The sequence below is a fragment of the Orbicella faveolata genome, unplaced genomic scaffold (genome assembly GCF_042242905.1).
Source record: "Orbicella faveolata isolate gen_17 unplaced genomic scaffold, um_ofav_v1 contig_2, whole genome shotgun sequence".
NCBI lineage: Eukaryota > Metazoa > Cnidaria > Anthozoa > Scleractinia > Merulinidae > Orbicella > Orbicella faveolata.
In genome coordinates this window covers 2,318,195-2,331,947 of record NW_028301547.1, presented here as the reverse complement: position 1 = coordinate 2,331,947, position 13,753 = coordinate 2,318,195, and the positions used below count along the sequence as shown (strand labels likewise).

General features: G+C 37.1%; 1 protein-coding gene and 1 pseudogene across 1 annotated transcript; one reads left to right on the top strand and one right to left on the bottom strand.

Annotated features, from left to right (window-relative positions):
* Positions 1-7,846: 7,846 nt before the first annotated feature.
* Positions 7,847-8,682, top strand: LOC149111594 (uncharacterized; annotated as a pseudogene).
* Positions 8,683-9,676: 994 nt separating this feature from the next.
* Positions 9,677-10,292, bottom strand: LOC149111593 (uncharacterized). Its single transcript, XM_089288892.1, has one exon. The coding sequence runs from the start codon at positions 10,245-10,247 to the stop codon at positions 9,708-9,710; it is 540 nt and encodes a 179-aa protein (XP_089145018.1). The 5' UTR covers positions 10,248-10,292; the 3' UTR covers positions 9,677-9,707.
* Between the last annotated feature and the right edge of the window lie 3,461 nt (positions 10,293-13,753).

Genomic DNA, 13,753 nt, shown 5'->3' with positions numbered 1-13,753 from the left:
CGAGTATGACGCCTCGCTTAATGTGCGAGAATACGCGGGAGAAAAGAAAATTGACATGGGAAAGAATATCTTACCCAAGCACTGTCCAAATCGATAGAAAGTCAAATACACTTGTGTAGATTTGGGGGAGGACCAAAACTACCAACTAGCATAGTTTGGGATCCCCAAACAAAAAGCACGAGTGTGCCGCATCGCTAAACGCGCGAAAACACGCGAGTGAAAATAAGACATAAATGGGCGAGAATCTTGAACCCAAGCATTGTCCAAAGCGACAGAGATCCACAAGTGAGATACACGTGTGTAGATTTGTGGGAGGGCTAAAAGTAGCATCTTTAAAAAGTTAAGTAAGCATTGGTTAAGATCCCCGCACCTAAAACGCGAGTGTGGCACATCTCTAAACGCGCGAGAACTTACGAGAGGAAAGAAAGTTGATATGGGCGAGAACCTCTCACCAAAACACTGTCCAAATCGAAAGACTTCCACAAGTGAAATACACGTGTGTAGATTTGGGGGAGGGCTAAAAGTAGCATCTTTAAAAAGTTAGGTAAGCATTGGTTGGGATCCCCGTGCCTAAAACGCGAATATGGTGCATCTCTAAACGCGCGAGAACTTACGAGAGAAAACAAAGTTGATATGTGCGAGAATCTCTCACTCAAACACTGTGCAAATCGATAGTTTTCCACAAGTGGCATACACGTGTGTAGATTTGGGGAAGGGCTAAAAGTGGCATCTTTAAAAAGTTAGGTGAGCATTGGTTGGGATCCCTGCAAATAAAATGTGTGTGTGGCACATCTCTAAACGAGGAGGAACTTACGAGAGAAAAGAAAGTTGATATGGGCGAGAATCTCTTACCCCATGAGGGACGCAAATGACTTCTACTGTAAGTATCTCTTTCTGGTGTTTTTTGTTTTTGTTGTTGTTGCTGTGTTTTTTTTTTTTTAACTTCTGTGAGAACAGGGCTGTATTCCTCTAAGGCTGTGGGTGTAATTCGTAAAAACACTGAGTTCTTATAAATCGTTTAGAAATTCTTCGTTCCAGTTCAAATTTATGCTGCTGGCACAGGGGTGGGCACTTTATATGTAGACCGTGATGTAAGATACCTTCAACTATTTTTACTGTTGATGATGCACTACTACGTTAGTCTGCTTTATAAATATTTAACTGCTCTGGTCGAGTTTTTAATTTCAATATGATTAAACGTTCTTTTTACACGTTCCTGTTAAAAATGATGCAAAGTTGTCAATTTTAGTAATTTCAATTTGAAGAAAAGGTCCTGTTAGTACCTTCTTGTTACTTGATGAAAAATTTTGCGGGGTGTGTTTTACCAGGGTGCTTCATGACGCCTCCTGGAATAAGCTATACCTTCCCTAGTTGAATCGTCCTCATTTTATCGTACGTTATTCAGGTTATTGATTGGAAAAATAATTATATTTTTGAACCCTAGTTCCTCTATTTTCAGGGGATAGGGGGTGGGCTCACTTCTTTCGGAGGTCGTTACTTACAGACTTCAACGATTCGTTGCGTGTTCGAGCCATTGGCCAGGCGATTGGCCAAGCCATTGGTAGCCGTGCATGGTCACCTAAAGCACTGACAATCTGTCTTAGCTCCATGTACTACGTTTCTCCTCGCGCTTTTGTTTTTTTGCTCTCGGCTGTGTAATTATGCGATATTTTCTACACAATAACTTCAATTGCCGAGCATGATAATACTGCACGTGGTTCTCATAGCCAACGACATACTCAGACAAGTATTCCAGATCATCTGGGTTTTTATTCCTTAAGATCTGTTTTAGATTGATTAATCAAACGCTTCTTTACGCCCGGACAAGCATATCGGTGCAAGCTCAGTGTTAATTGTGATGGCTTTTATTGGGTAAACAAGACAATTACGTCTGTTCGCCTCGCTCAACATCCATTCGTAGGCACTTTGGTAATTTTTAAGTTCAGTTCGTAGATCTGAACTTGGTTCAGGGGGAGAAGCAGAGGAAGATTCATGTTGTGTACTTCTTTCATCATTGCGGGATTACTTGATTTATTGGCATTCCCCGGTCATTTTTGTCCGCTCACGTTTTTTTCCTGCCCAAGTCTTTCTTCACGTGTGTTTAGACGTGATCCGATATATAATGACCTTGTTTTGTTCCAGATTATTGGCGTCAGTAGAGTCCGTCATCATTTGAAAGCATCGGGAATGACTCGAACGCACTATTTACTTTTAAAGCACTATGTCCACTGTTAATATCGTGACTTCATTTTAAAGCTTGTCTCATATTCCATCGGCCCTTTCTGGTCTATTTCTTATTTAACATCTTCATTAAATAATGAACTTCAAAAACATCGTGTGGTTCATCAAAGCCATATCTTACTTCGTGCTGCTACGAAGCCTTGGTATTATTATTATTATTATCATTATTATTATTATTATTATTATTATTATTATTATTATTATTATTATCATCATCATTATGACATTAAAGTTCCGAGGAGAAGGTTTTTGGTGGGAACACTTATTTAAGTAAGACTGAGTCACGGCTGCTATTCATATATTCCAGAGTTAATAAACAGATATTAAAACTACTAAAGGTGATTTTTGATTCTAATTTCTATGACGTTTCTCGCCCTCTAACCTGCCTTTTGTGAAGAAAGAAGAGCAGTGTTTTTTTAAGATGAAATACGTTTGGTCTTGTAACATTTTTTCAACCGAAAAATGGTATATATGTTGGACTGCAGTTTGCAGCGACAAAGTATTCCAAATTAATTACTTCTCTTGGCAAACCAACCTGGGACGGGGAAAGCGAAATTAATTTTCTTGTTGAAATGAAATCATACAAGATGACGGCAGACTGGAAGTCAATTAAACTTTTCTTTAAATCTGACTTTCTTTAATTAAAAAGATATTATCCGAGGATGTTAATATAACTAACATTTGTCTTGTTGACCCTATAAATAAAGTCATTATTATTTTATTATTAAATATATATTTATCACAGATAACAACAGTACTCTCAGAACTGAAGCGCTAACCATGAAGCTAGACTGTGTCTGTCAACCACTTCTCATCTTTTCCTGCCAACAGCATAAAATACTGTATGAATACTGTTTGATTAAAATAATATATATGTAATATAACATCACTAGCCTTATTGTAAATAATAAAAGCAATGAAGATGAGCACTGTTAAACGTCAGATTTTTCGCAAGTTACAACCTTCAAAGTCAGACCCTAATCTGCATATTGGTTTTATACTTTTGTTAGTTTTGAAGTGAATTAGGATTTAGTGGTGCCAAGGCTACCTCAACATCAAAGATTAAGAGAGAACTAGTTTACAGTGTAACTGATTGACCCGCAGACCGACCCCACAGCAGACTGGAAAGCTGCAGTGAAAACTACCCCTCAAATTATTTCTTATGAGAATTTCCGCAATGCTTTACTTTGCGGTCAATTATTCTTAACATAGTTTCTTTCTACATAGTTTTATCCCTTAGTAAATTCATTTAAGTCGGTTGTCGAAAAAAAAAGGAATGCCTGGGTGTATTACCTGAAAAACTGCTCAACCAAAAACAACATTTACCCAGGCAGATTCAATTTAACAGTGTTGACCCTCGCTGTCTTTATGTTGTTAAAACAATGTCATAAAAGCTCAGCTTTTATCCGTTATCGATATCTTTAAAAACTAATATATTGTAATATAATGTTTTCCGGTCAATAATTTAAATATCTCTGTGTTCCTGACGCAGTGTAAGTTACAATCATGATGCATTTCACACAGCGCATGAGCATTTTCTAGGAAATACTCTAATCTCATTGGCCCCGTTTGCTAGGCGGACGCTGACAGTCTCGTGATCCGATCCCACACATTTTCTCATGCCAAACTTTGTAATGGAACTTCCACAACCGGTAAGCGAAACTTTCATACAAATGGGGAATGTTGCGAGTCCACCGCTTGCCAGCTGGACCGTCTGGTGTTTGCCAGTGTAACAAGGGCCTACATGAGACCTCTTCTGTCTCAAAACAGGACTGGCTTCCTTCGGTTGGATCATGTTATCTGAACTGAACTGAAACTGTACTGCTTCATGGCTTGATGAATCTGGTTCTGATAATCTAAGGAAATCAGCTGGATTCTCCTCTCGTTCAGTTGTCCTGTTATTTGTCTCATTCAAGACTGTGTTTGATTCTTCCTTAGCTAAATCAAGCATTCTTTCAATATCGTCGTTGCTGGTTGATATTATAGCTCGGCCATTTCCACGGTGAAATAAAATAGCGAGAATAACTGCAATAACCTGCGAACCGAAAAACAAAACAGTGAGATTAACTGTTTACTAATTGTCAAAAAGATCAACACATAACCCCTCACTTACAAGATCTATACACTGTTAAATAGGCACGTGACGAGAATAAAGAAAATCATCAAGTAAATAAAACTAATTGTGTTATCTATCGACAAATTCTTAGAACTGTCATGAGAAGAAATCTCTGGCAACCTGTAAAGAGAACTGATGCTCTAAGACCTGGTACCCAACAGTTGATTTATCATGATTTTTGAGATCATGGCGTTTCTTTACTTTTACAACATTTTGACTTACAAACTAAAAGAGGAGAAATTAAGACTACTTTCTATGTTGACGAAGTACTAAAATATTGTCCAAAGTATCAGATCTGAGTCAATAAAGATTAACAACCAAGTCATTTCAGTCATCAACAACCAAGATGTCTTTTTACCTTAATAATCGCCATGACCTATTTCTTTTGATTTTTGTGGTTTGTCACTAACGTTAACTTGTATATATATGTTGTCTGCTGTTATGTAAGGACTTGTGATATCCAGAAAACTAACTATCTCCTTAAATACAATTTTCATCGGTCCTGATTTGGAGTTTTAGTAAATAACTAGAAAGGGAAACAAACATTACTTAATCTGCCAGTTTTATTCTGTTCATCCTGTACGGCTTCACTAATACAGTAACTGATACCTTACATTATTACAATGTTTGTGATGTTCTTGCTGTGAAGTGCTGTCAGTAACGATTCCTTTAGGATCCGGTAGTAAACTAAAAATACACGATATTCAAGGGCTAATGAAATTGCTCCATTTGGTATATACAAGGAACTACTGCTGAATAAGGATATTTTAAGTTGAATCGGGCACCCAGCCAATGTCTTAAATAGTTTTACTTCTTCTTTACACATTTACTAAATCATCCGATTATTTGTGCTGTGGGCTTCTTCCGCCGTTTTATTGCATCCCTTTGGCGAAAAAAATAACGTTTGTTAACTTTTTTCTGCCGAGATATTTTTCTCTTTTTTCACTGGATTGCATAGTTATTAATGCACTCCAAAACTAAATTACTTTGAAATTGTATTTACTCAATAGCATGTTAAGAATCGTTCCTCAACAAGCCAAATTCTGATACCGTGAATAATTACATGAGAGTATTAATCCTCGTACCTTGAAATCATGGCGGTGCATTAAATCATATTTGATACTGGAATCATGGGTTGAAGAATTTATCATGACAACTAGGAAACCTAAATAACACACATTTTTTATTAACAAAATTGAACGTTAAGTAGCAAAAGTTTGTATATTTCACAAATGTCCTTGGTGGCAGTTTTCGAAACTGTTAACCAACCATAAACAGAAGCAAACTTCCGCAAGTCTTGAATATCAAAATATAATATTCAGGTCAAATATTCGGATGCGATATACGATTCCGAATTTAGCTAAGAACGTGACAGCTCGATGAAAGGAACTCATTCTAAATTACACTTCTCTATCTTTCTACTGTATTAACTGCTGTTTTCAATTATAGCATGAAGTAATTACTGCTAGCCAGCTACTCGCGCGCTATCTACAGCAAAATAGATGGTGAGTAGTGTAGCCAATAAGAGAACGGCATTCGTGACAGAACGCTGGGAGGTTTATACAAAAAAAAATTGCTTCTGATCCTCGATAACAAAATTTGAAACGTAACTATCAATTCAGAAATGATTGGGACTTCAAAAATGAATGGAAATAACAATGCGAACTTGAAGACTGAGCTTAAATACTGATTTATAAAACTTTATAATTTAATTAGCTATCACATTATAACAAACTCCGTATTGTGATAGGTATCAAGATAAATCTACGAATAAACTTATTTTGGAATATACGTACGAGTTATCACTGCCCAAGTTACACTGGAGATATTTTTAGCTGAATCGCACACAACAAAAGTTCAAAATAGTTTGACTTTTATAGATTTGTTTATTTTAATATTACCTCAAATATTTGTAGAAAAAACTCTGTTTCTGCGGTCTTGCTATAATATTCTGCGAATCTTGACTGAAACTTGAAGTTCTTTTGATAAAGACATTTTCTTAGTTTCATGCCAGATAAGAGGAAGGAACATCGAGCGAGGAAAATGTTTTATTATTAAATTGCTATTTTTAAATCAGTTTCAGATGGCTATTACATGACGTTATTGTTGACATTCTTACTGTAAGATTACAAACTCCCTATGCCACACATTTTAGTCCTTGCAGTTTTAAATTCGTACACAATTTACAGAAGTCATAGATTGAAGGCGTCATCAGACCACTAAATAACGTAAAAGAGAGAAAAAAAATGGATAAATTTTTAAATGTTAAATTACAATTATTACTTTGTCTTTCAAATATCCCGCATGGCAAAAATAAATTTAATTTCTTTTAGTTTTAACATAATATCAAAATATGATACTCAAGTCAAATATTCTGATGGGATATACGATCTCGCCATGTAACTAAGTAAATAACAGCAACATGAAAGAAACTATTGCAAATTTCCTTTTCCTTATGGTTATAAACTGAGTTTTCAACTCTAGCAAGAAACTATTATAAGCTCCAGCGGTTAAAAGAAATTAAATGTTTTCGTTTTAATTAGGCGTCCCTTACCCGATTGTATTTTAATACAACACACACAAGACTGGCTAGGCCATGACGTCATTTTCGTGAATTTACATCCGGATGTACAGTTGCTACACTGAAACGATTAAATTTTGCCTCAGATTTCGTTGTAACTCCCATCCGGTCCTCTGAAATCCAGAAATAACCACATAGATCTAAAATTTTAATTTTATGCAAATATAAACGCTTTTTATTTTGTAAAGCAAGTTTCAGAATAGACCTCTTTAGCTTGGGCGGTTTGTTTTTCCATTGTAGACCAAGTGATATTCTCTAGGAAATTTTTCTTTTATCAATCTTAAAATTATTCATTGATATACTTGCGACTTTTTAAAATTTTGAAAGCAAGAATTCTCCAACCGGAGCTCCAACAGGGGCTCCAACGTGAGCCTGCTCGCGGGCTAACTAGGAGAGAGCAACTACTCCATATTCCTGTCACGGCGTTTTCACAGACCGATCTATTTTTAGTTTGAATTTACCGCGAATTCAGGCTCCCGTGGGAACCTCAATGACCAATCACGAGCACGGACTCAGTATTTTTAACTGACATCATCATTCCACCGGAAGTTTGCGTTGACATGCCCACCTCAGCTCGCCATTTTTTCCTTACCGATGCGCGCTCATGCAAACCGGAACTGATCTGTTTCGCGGGAAAAGAAGCCTCAAAATAGATCGGTCTGTAAAAATGCCGTAGCATAGGCTTAGTATGGGAGTTTCACGCTTCTAGTAATGGGCTCCTGTTCTTGGACATTATCTGTTCCTCAAAGCTCACGGGTTTCCTCGAGCTATGCTAGCGCTCTCGGAAAACTGATTGCTTCTCGGAACAGATAATGTCCACGGACAATTATCGGAGCATATTTTCTTTGCCAAATGGAGGCTATTGTTTATTTAGTTTGGTAGAGTTGATGTTCTTTGCCAAATTTAAAATGAACGAAACTGATTCAGAAACTGGCTCTCGGAGGAGCGATTTGACATTTAAAACAATGATTCCCGAGTTCAGGCGATTCTGGAATAACTACAATCATGATATATCCAGTAAGCATTAGTCAGATAATTATTCCTTTATCAAAAAAACAATCATGAAAGACCGTCAAATCTTGGAATTATCTTTTTGTAAAACGAACGACTGGAAGGGATTAAAAAACTTGTTTCTAGTGGATACCCTTCCTAATTTGTACAGAAGCTCACGAAAACAAAAAGAGCAACAGCTAACCAAGAGCCCACACACTAATTTAGATCAACTGCGGTTTTACCCTATATCAAAGGTATATCAGAGGTTCTTCGCCGCTGCCTACAACAACAAGGCGTACGCACTGTCTTTAAATCTGACACAACTCTTAGGTCCTACTTACAGCGACCTAAAGACACCCGTGAACCAACAAAACAAGACAGTGTTTTTTATAAGATTCCTCGCGAATGCAGCAAAGTGTATATCGGAAAAACAGGAAGAGCTATGCGAGAAAGGATAGAAGAACATGACAGAGACATACGGCTTGCTCGTACACAAACCTCCGCAATTTCAGAACACGCCAACGAGACGGGGCATTTACCCATTTGGGAAAAAGAAAAATTGATTGATTGTGGCCCTGACTGGTACACACGAAGGATCAAGGAAGCTATCCATAGAAGACTTCATCCAAATAACATCAATAGAGATAGTGGAATCGAAATTCCTGAAGCATGGATACCTACAATCAGAAAGCATAACAGCCGGTCAGTTAGAACTTGATGCAGACCTATTAGGGAACGTTTAGTCTTGTAACAATTTTTTCAACCAGCCGAAACAAGGTATATATGTTGGACTGCAGCTGGCAGCGACAAAGTATTCCAAATTAATTTCTCCTCTTGGCAAACCAAACTAGGACTGGGAAAGCTAATTTTCTGGTTGAAATCAAATCATACAAGATGACGATAGACTGGAAGTCAAATAAACTTTCTCTTTAATGACTTTCTTTAACTAAAAAAGATATTATCGGAGGATGTTAATATAACTAACATTTGTCTTGTTGACCCTATAAATAAAGTCATATTTATTTTATTATTAAATATTTATCATAAATAACAATCGTACTCTAAGAACTGAAGTGCTGACCGTGAAGCTAGACTGTGTCTGTCAACCACTTCTTGCCTTTTTCCACAAACAGTATAAACTACGGTATCAATAATAACATCAGTTTCTTATTGTAAATAATAAAAGCAATGACAACACTGTTAAACGTCAGATTTTTCGCAAGTTACGACCTTCAAAATCTAAACTGCTGTTTGATTTTCTATTTTTGTAAATTTTGAAGTGAATTAGGATTCAGTGGTGCCAAGGCTACCTCAACATCAAAGATTAAGAGAGAACTAGGTTACAGTGTAACTGACTGACCCGCAGACCGACCCCACAGCAGACTGGAAAGCTGCAATGAAAACTACCCCTCAAATTATTTGTTATGAGAATTTCCGCAATGCTTTACTTTGCGGTCAATTTTACTTAACATAGTTCTTTCTACATAGTTTTATCCCTTAGTAAATTCATTTAAGTCGGTTGTCGAAAACAAAAGTATACCTGGGTGTCTTACCTGAAAAACTGCTCGACCAAAAACGACATTTACCCAGGCAGATTCAATTTAACAGTGTTGACCCTCGCTGTCTTTGTGTTGTTAAAACAATGTCATAAAAGCTCTGCTTTTATCCGTTATCGATATCTTAAAAAACTAACATATTATAATATAATGTTTTCCGGTCAATAATTGAAATATCCCTGTGTTCCTGACGCAGTGTAAGTTACAATCATGATGCATTTCACACAGCGCATGAGCATTTTCTGGGAAATACTCTTATCTCATCGGCCCCGTTTGCTAGGCGGACGCTGACAGTCTCGTGATCCGATCCCACACATTTTCTCATGCCAAACTTTGTAATGGAACTTCCACAACCGGTAAGCGATACTTGCATACAAATGGGGAATGTTGCGAGTCCACCGCTTGCCAGCTGGACCGTCTGGTGTTTGCCAGTGTAACAAGGGCCTAAATGAGACCTCTTCTGTCTCAAAACAGGGCTGGCTTCCCTTGGTTGGATCATGTTATCTGAACTGAACTGAGATTGTACTGCTTCATGGCTTGATGAATCTGGTTCTGATAATCTAAGGAAATCAGCTGGATTCTCTTCTCGTTCAGTTGTCCTCTCATTTGTCTCATTCAAGACCGTATTTAATTCTTCCTCAGCTAGATCAAGCATTCTTTCAATGCTGCCATTGCTGGTTGATGTTATAGCTCGGCCATTTCCATGGTGAAATAAAACAGCGAGAATAACTGCAATAACCTGCGAGCCGAAAAACAACATTGTGATATTAACTGTTTATAAATTATCAAGAAAGATCAACGCGTAATGTAGATCTAACGCCAAATTCTCACAACTCCTTTTAGAAGAAATCTATGGTAACATGTGAGGAAAATTTTGAAATACTTAATAACAGGGACCAAACAGTTAACTTGAAGTTGAGATACAATCTTTGTGAAGAAGTTTTGGTTTTTAGTATCTTTATAATAGTTGTGATTAAGTCGATAGGCCGGAAGACGGATAAAAAACAATTTCTCCATGAAAGTAAATTGTCAACTTAGCGTACAACATCAGTGTTCAGTTTGGAAAGTGTTTAGTTTCTTGACGCATTTAGAATTAGAATGGACTTTTGGATAACTTTACAGTTTTAGTGTGCGGTCATAAACAAGTGTAATGTACTTTTACCTTAATAATTTCCATGACTTAGTTTCTCACCAACGTTTGCTTTGATATATGTTGTCTGTTCTTCTCGGGGAAGATTTGTTGAAGACTTTGATTTGATTCCCAGCAAGTAACCATCCCCTTAAATACAGTTTTCAACGCTCCTGATTTGGCGCTGTAGCCAATAGCTAGACAGGGAAACTACCGGAGATCATTCATCTGTCAAATTTATTTTGGAGACCGTTTCATCCTCGTGTATGTTACTTATCAGTTTCAGTGAAAACGTATTCGACTCGTTACATTGTGGGAACGTTAATAATGTTATAGCTGTTCTTTTAATTAAGGTAGTAAACTAAGAACAGAAATCTTAAGATAAGGGCCAATAAAATTGCTCCATTTTGGAGCATACGTAAGAGATCACCGCTAAAGTTACACTGGAAATATTTTTAGTTGAATCGCACGCAACGATACTGAGTCCAAAATAGTTTGACTTTTATAGATTTATTTATTTTAATATCATCTGAACTATTTGTGTAACAAACTCTCCTTCTGCGGTTTTGCTATACCATAGCACCCATAGAATTCTACATAGCGTAGTTGTTGACAATCGCACTGTAACATTACAAACACCCTATGCCTTGTTAATTATATAAACGTTTTCGTCCTTACAGTTTTAAATTCCCACATAAATCAGAGGAGTTCATTAAATTGTACAACATACAGAAATCATAGAATAAAGGCGTCATCAGACCTCTGGGAAACTTAGCAGAGAGACACAAAATTGGATAAATTTAGCAAAGTTAAATTGCAAATATTACTTTGTCTCTCAAACATACTGTATCGCAGTTTTCGAAACTGTAAAGCATCCGAAAGCAAAAATAAACTTAGTTTCTTTCAGTTTTAACGTGATATCAAAATATGATACTCAGGTCAAATATTTTGCTGGGATATACCATCTCGCCATGTAACTAAGTAAATAACAACAACATGAAAGAAACTATTTCCTTTTCCTTATAGTTATAAACTGAGTTTTCAGTTCAACTCTTAAAAGAGATTAACTATTTTCGTTTTAATTAGGCGTCCCTTACTCGATTGTATTTTAATACAATACACTTAACAGTGCCTTCGTTCTATGATTTCTGATGTCATTTTCGTGAATTTACTTCTGGGTGTACAGTTGCTACACTGAAACGATTAAATTTTTCCTTAAACTCATTTTATCTCCTCATCCGGTCCTCCGAAATTCAAAAATGACCACATAGATCTAAATTTTTTATTTTACGCAAATTTAAAAGCTTTTATTTTTGTAAAGCAAGTTTAAGAATTGATGTTACTTTAGTTACATTTATAAGTGATGTCGGAAACAGAGGTCAGACATGGGCTGCTACAGTTTCCGTCCTCACATATTTAGCTGTATATTAGTTTTTCTGTTGTCCGTCATTGCGTGACAGAAACGTGGGTCAGACATGGGCTTCCATATGTTTTGTCGTTTTGCGCCAGCTCTCACAAGAGTATTGTAAAAGCTCGACGGCGAGGTAAGTCAAGCACGGGCTGTTTCTGATCGGTCAATATTGTTCTCCATCCTCTATAAATTGGTTTTCAATTGGCAAGCTCTTCAGTGGTGTGTTGGTGGGGCTGCCACAATGTTGTAGCTTTTGGCGCCTTTCTCGCCCCACCTTTGCTGAAAATGATAATTTTATTACCATGGACATCGTAACAATTAACTTTTTTTTGAGTTTCAATTAAAACCGCCGCAGTATTTGAGTGGCCAAAAAATGCCAATTCACGAGTTGATCATTTGTTGTACATCATATCATCCTCGGCAAACTACTGCGACTCCCAAATTCAGCTCAGCACAATGCAACGGCGTAAATGTTAATTTTATGGAAGTTTAAACGCTTTTCATTGTGTAAAGCATGTAAGTTTAAGAATTGATGCTAATTTGGTTTCCACTTTTCACCCAGCTCTGTAATTTAATAGGATATGAAAATAAACCGAGGAATGAAAGTGTCCTAGCTTATAACCCATCAAATGTTTTCGCTAGCCCTCGATTGGTGTAAACGCGTCTGAATAATATCCGAGTGATATTCCCCAATTTTCAAAACTGTGCGTGTTGAGAAAAATGTTTGAAGGGTAATAAACACAATAGCCTCCATTTCTTGCGAAAATATGCACTGAAAATATTCGCTCTTTTTCATTATCTGTTCCCCAAAACTCACAGGTTTCCTTGAACTACGCAAGCGCTCTCCGGGAAAACTGTTTGCTTCTCAGAACTAATATCCGAGCATATTTTCGCGCCAAATGGAGGCTACTGTTTATATTTATCTTGGTATGGTTAATTTTATTTGCCAAATTCAAAATGAATGAAAGATTTAGAAACTGACTTTCCGAGTCCCAGGGACTCTGAACTAATTCGAGAACACTTTGGCTTTCAGTGAAATGGACAGAGGAAAAATATTTGAACGCTTGGTTACGAGCAGTCTGGCCGACATATATATAGCCACTTAGTGACTAGAGATTCGCCAAGACCGTGCTACGCGCAGCGTGATTTTGACCAACTTTGGGTCGATTTCCAGGAACTTGGGTGATATTTCCGAATTTCAGGGACTCTAAACTAATTCGAGAAAACACACGAAAGAAAAAAAAGATATAAATGGGCGAGAATCCTTAACCCAGGCATTGTCCAAAGCGACAGATCTCCACAAGTGAAATACACGTGTGTAGATTTGAGAAAGGGCCAAATCTAGCATCTTTAAAACATCTAGTAAACATAGTTTAAGATCCCGACACCAAAACCGCGAGTGTGGCGCATCTCTAAACGCGCAAGAACTTACTAGCGAAAAGAAGGTTGATATAGGCGAGAATCTCTTACCCAAGCACTGTCCAAATCAATAGACTTCCACAAATACACGTGTGTAGATTTGGAGGAGGGGTAAAAGTAGCATCTTTAAAAAGTTAGGTAAGCATTGGTTTGGATACCCACACCTAAAACGCGATTGTGGCGCATCTCTAAACGCACGAGAACTTACCAGAGCAAAGAAAGTTGATATGGGCGAGAATCTCCACCCCGAACACTGTCCAAATCGATAGACTTCCACAAGTGAAATACACGTGTGTAGATTTGAGAA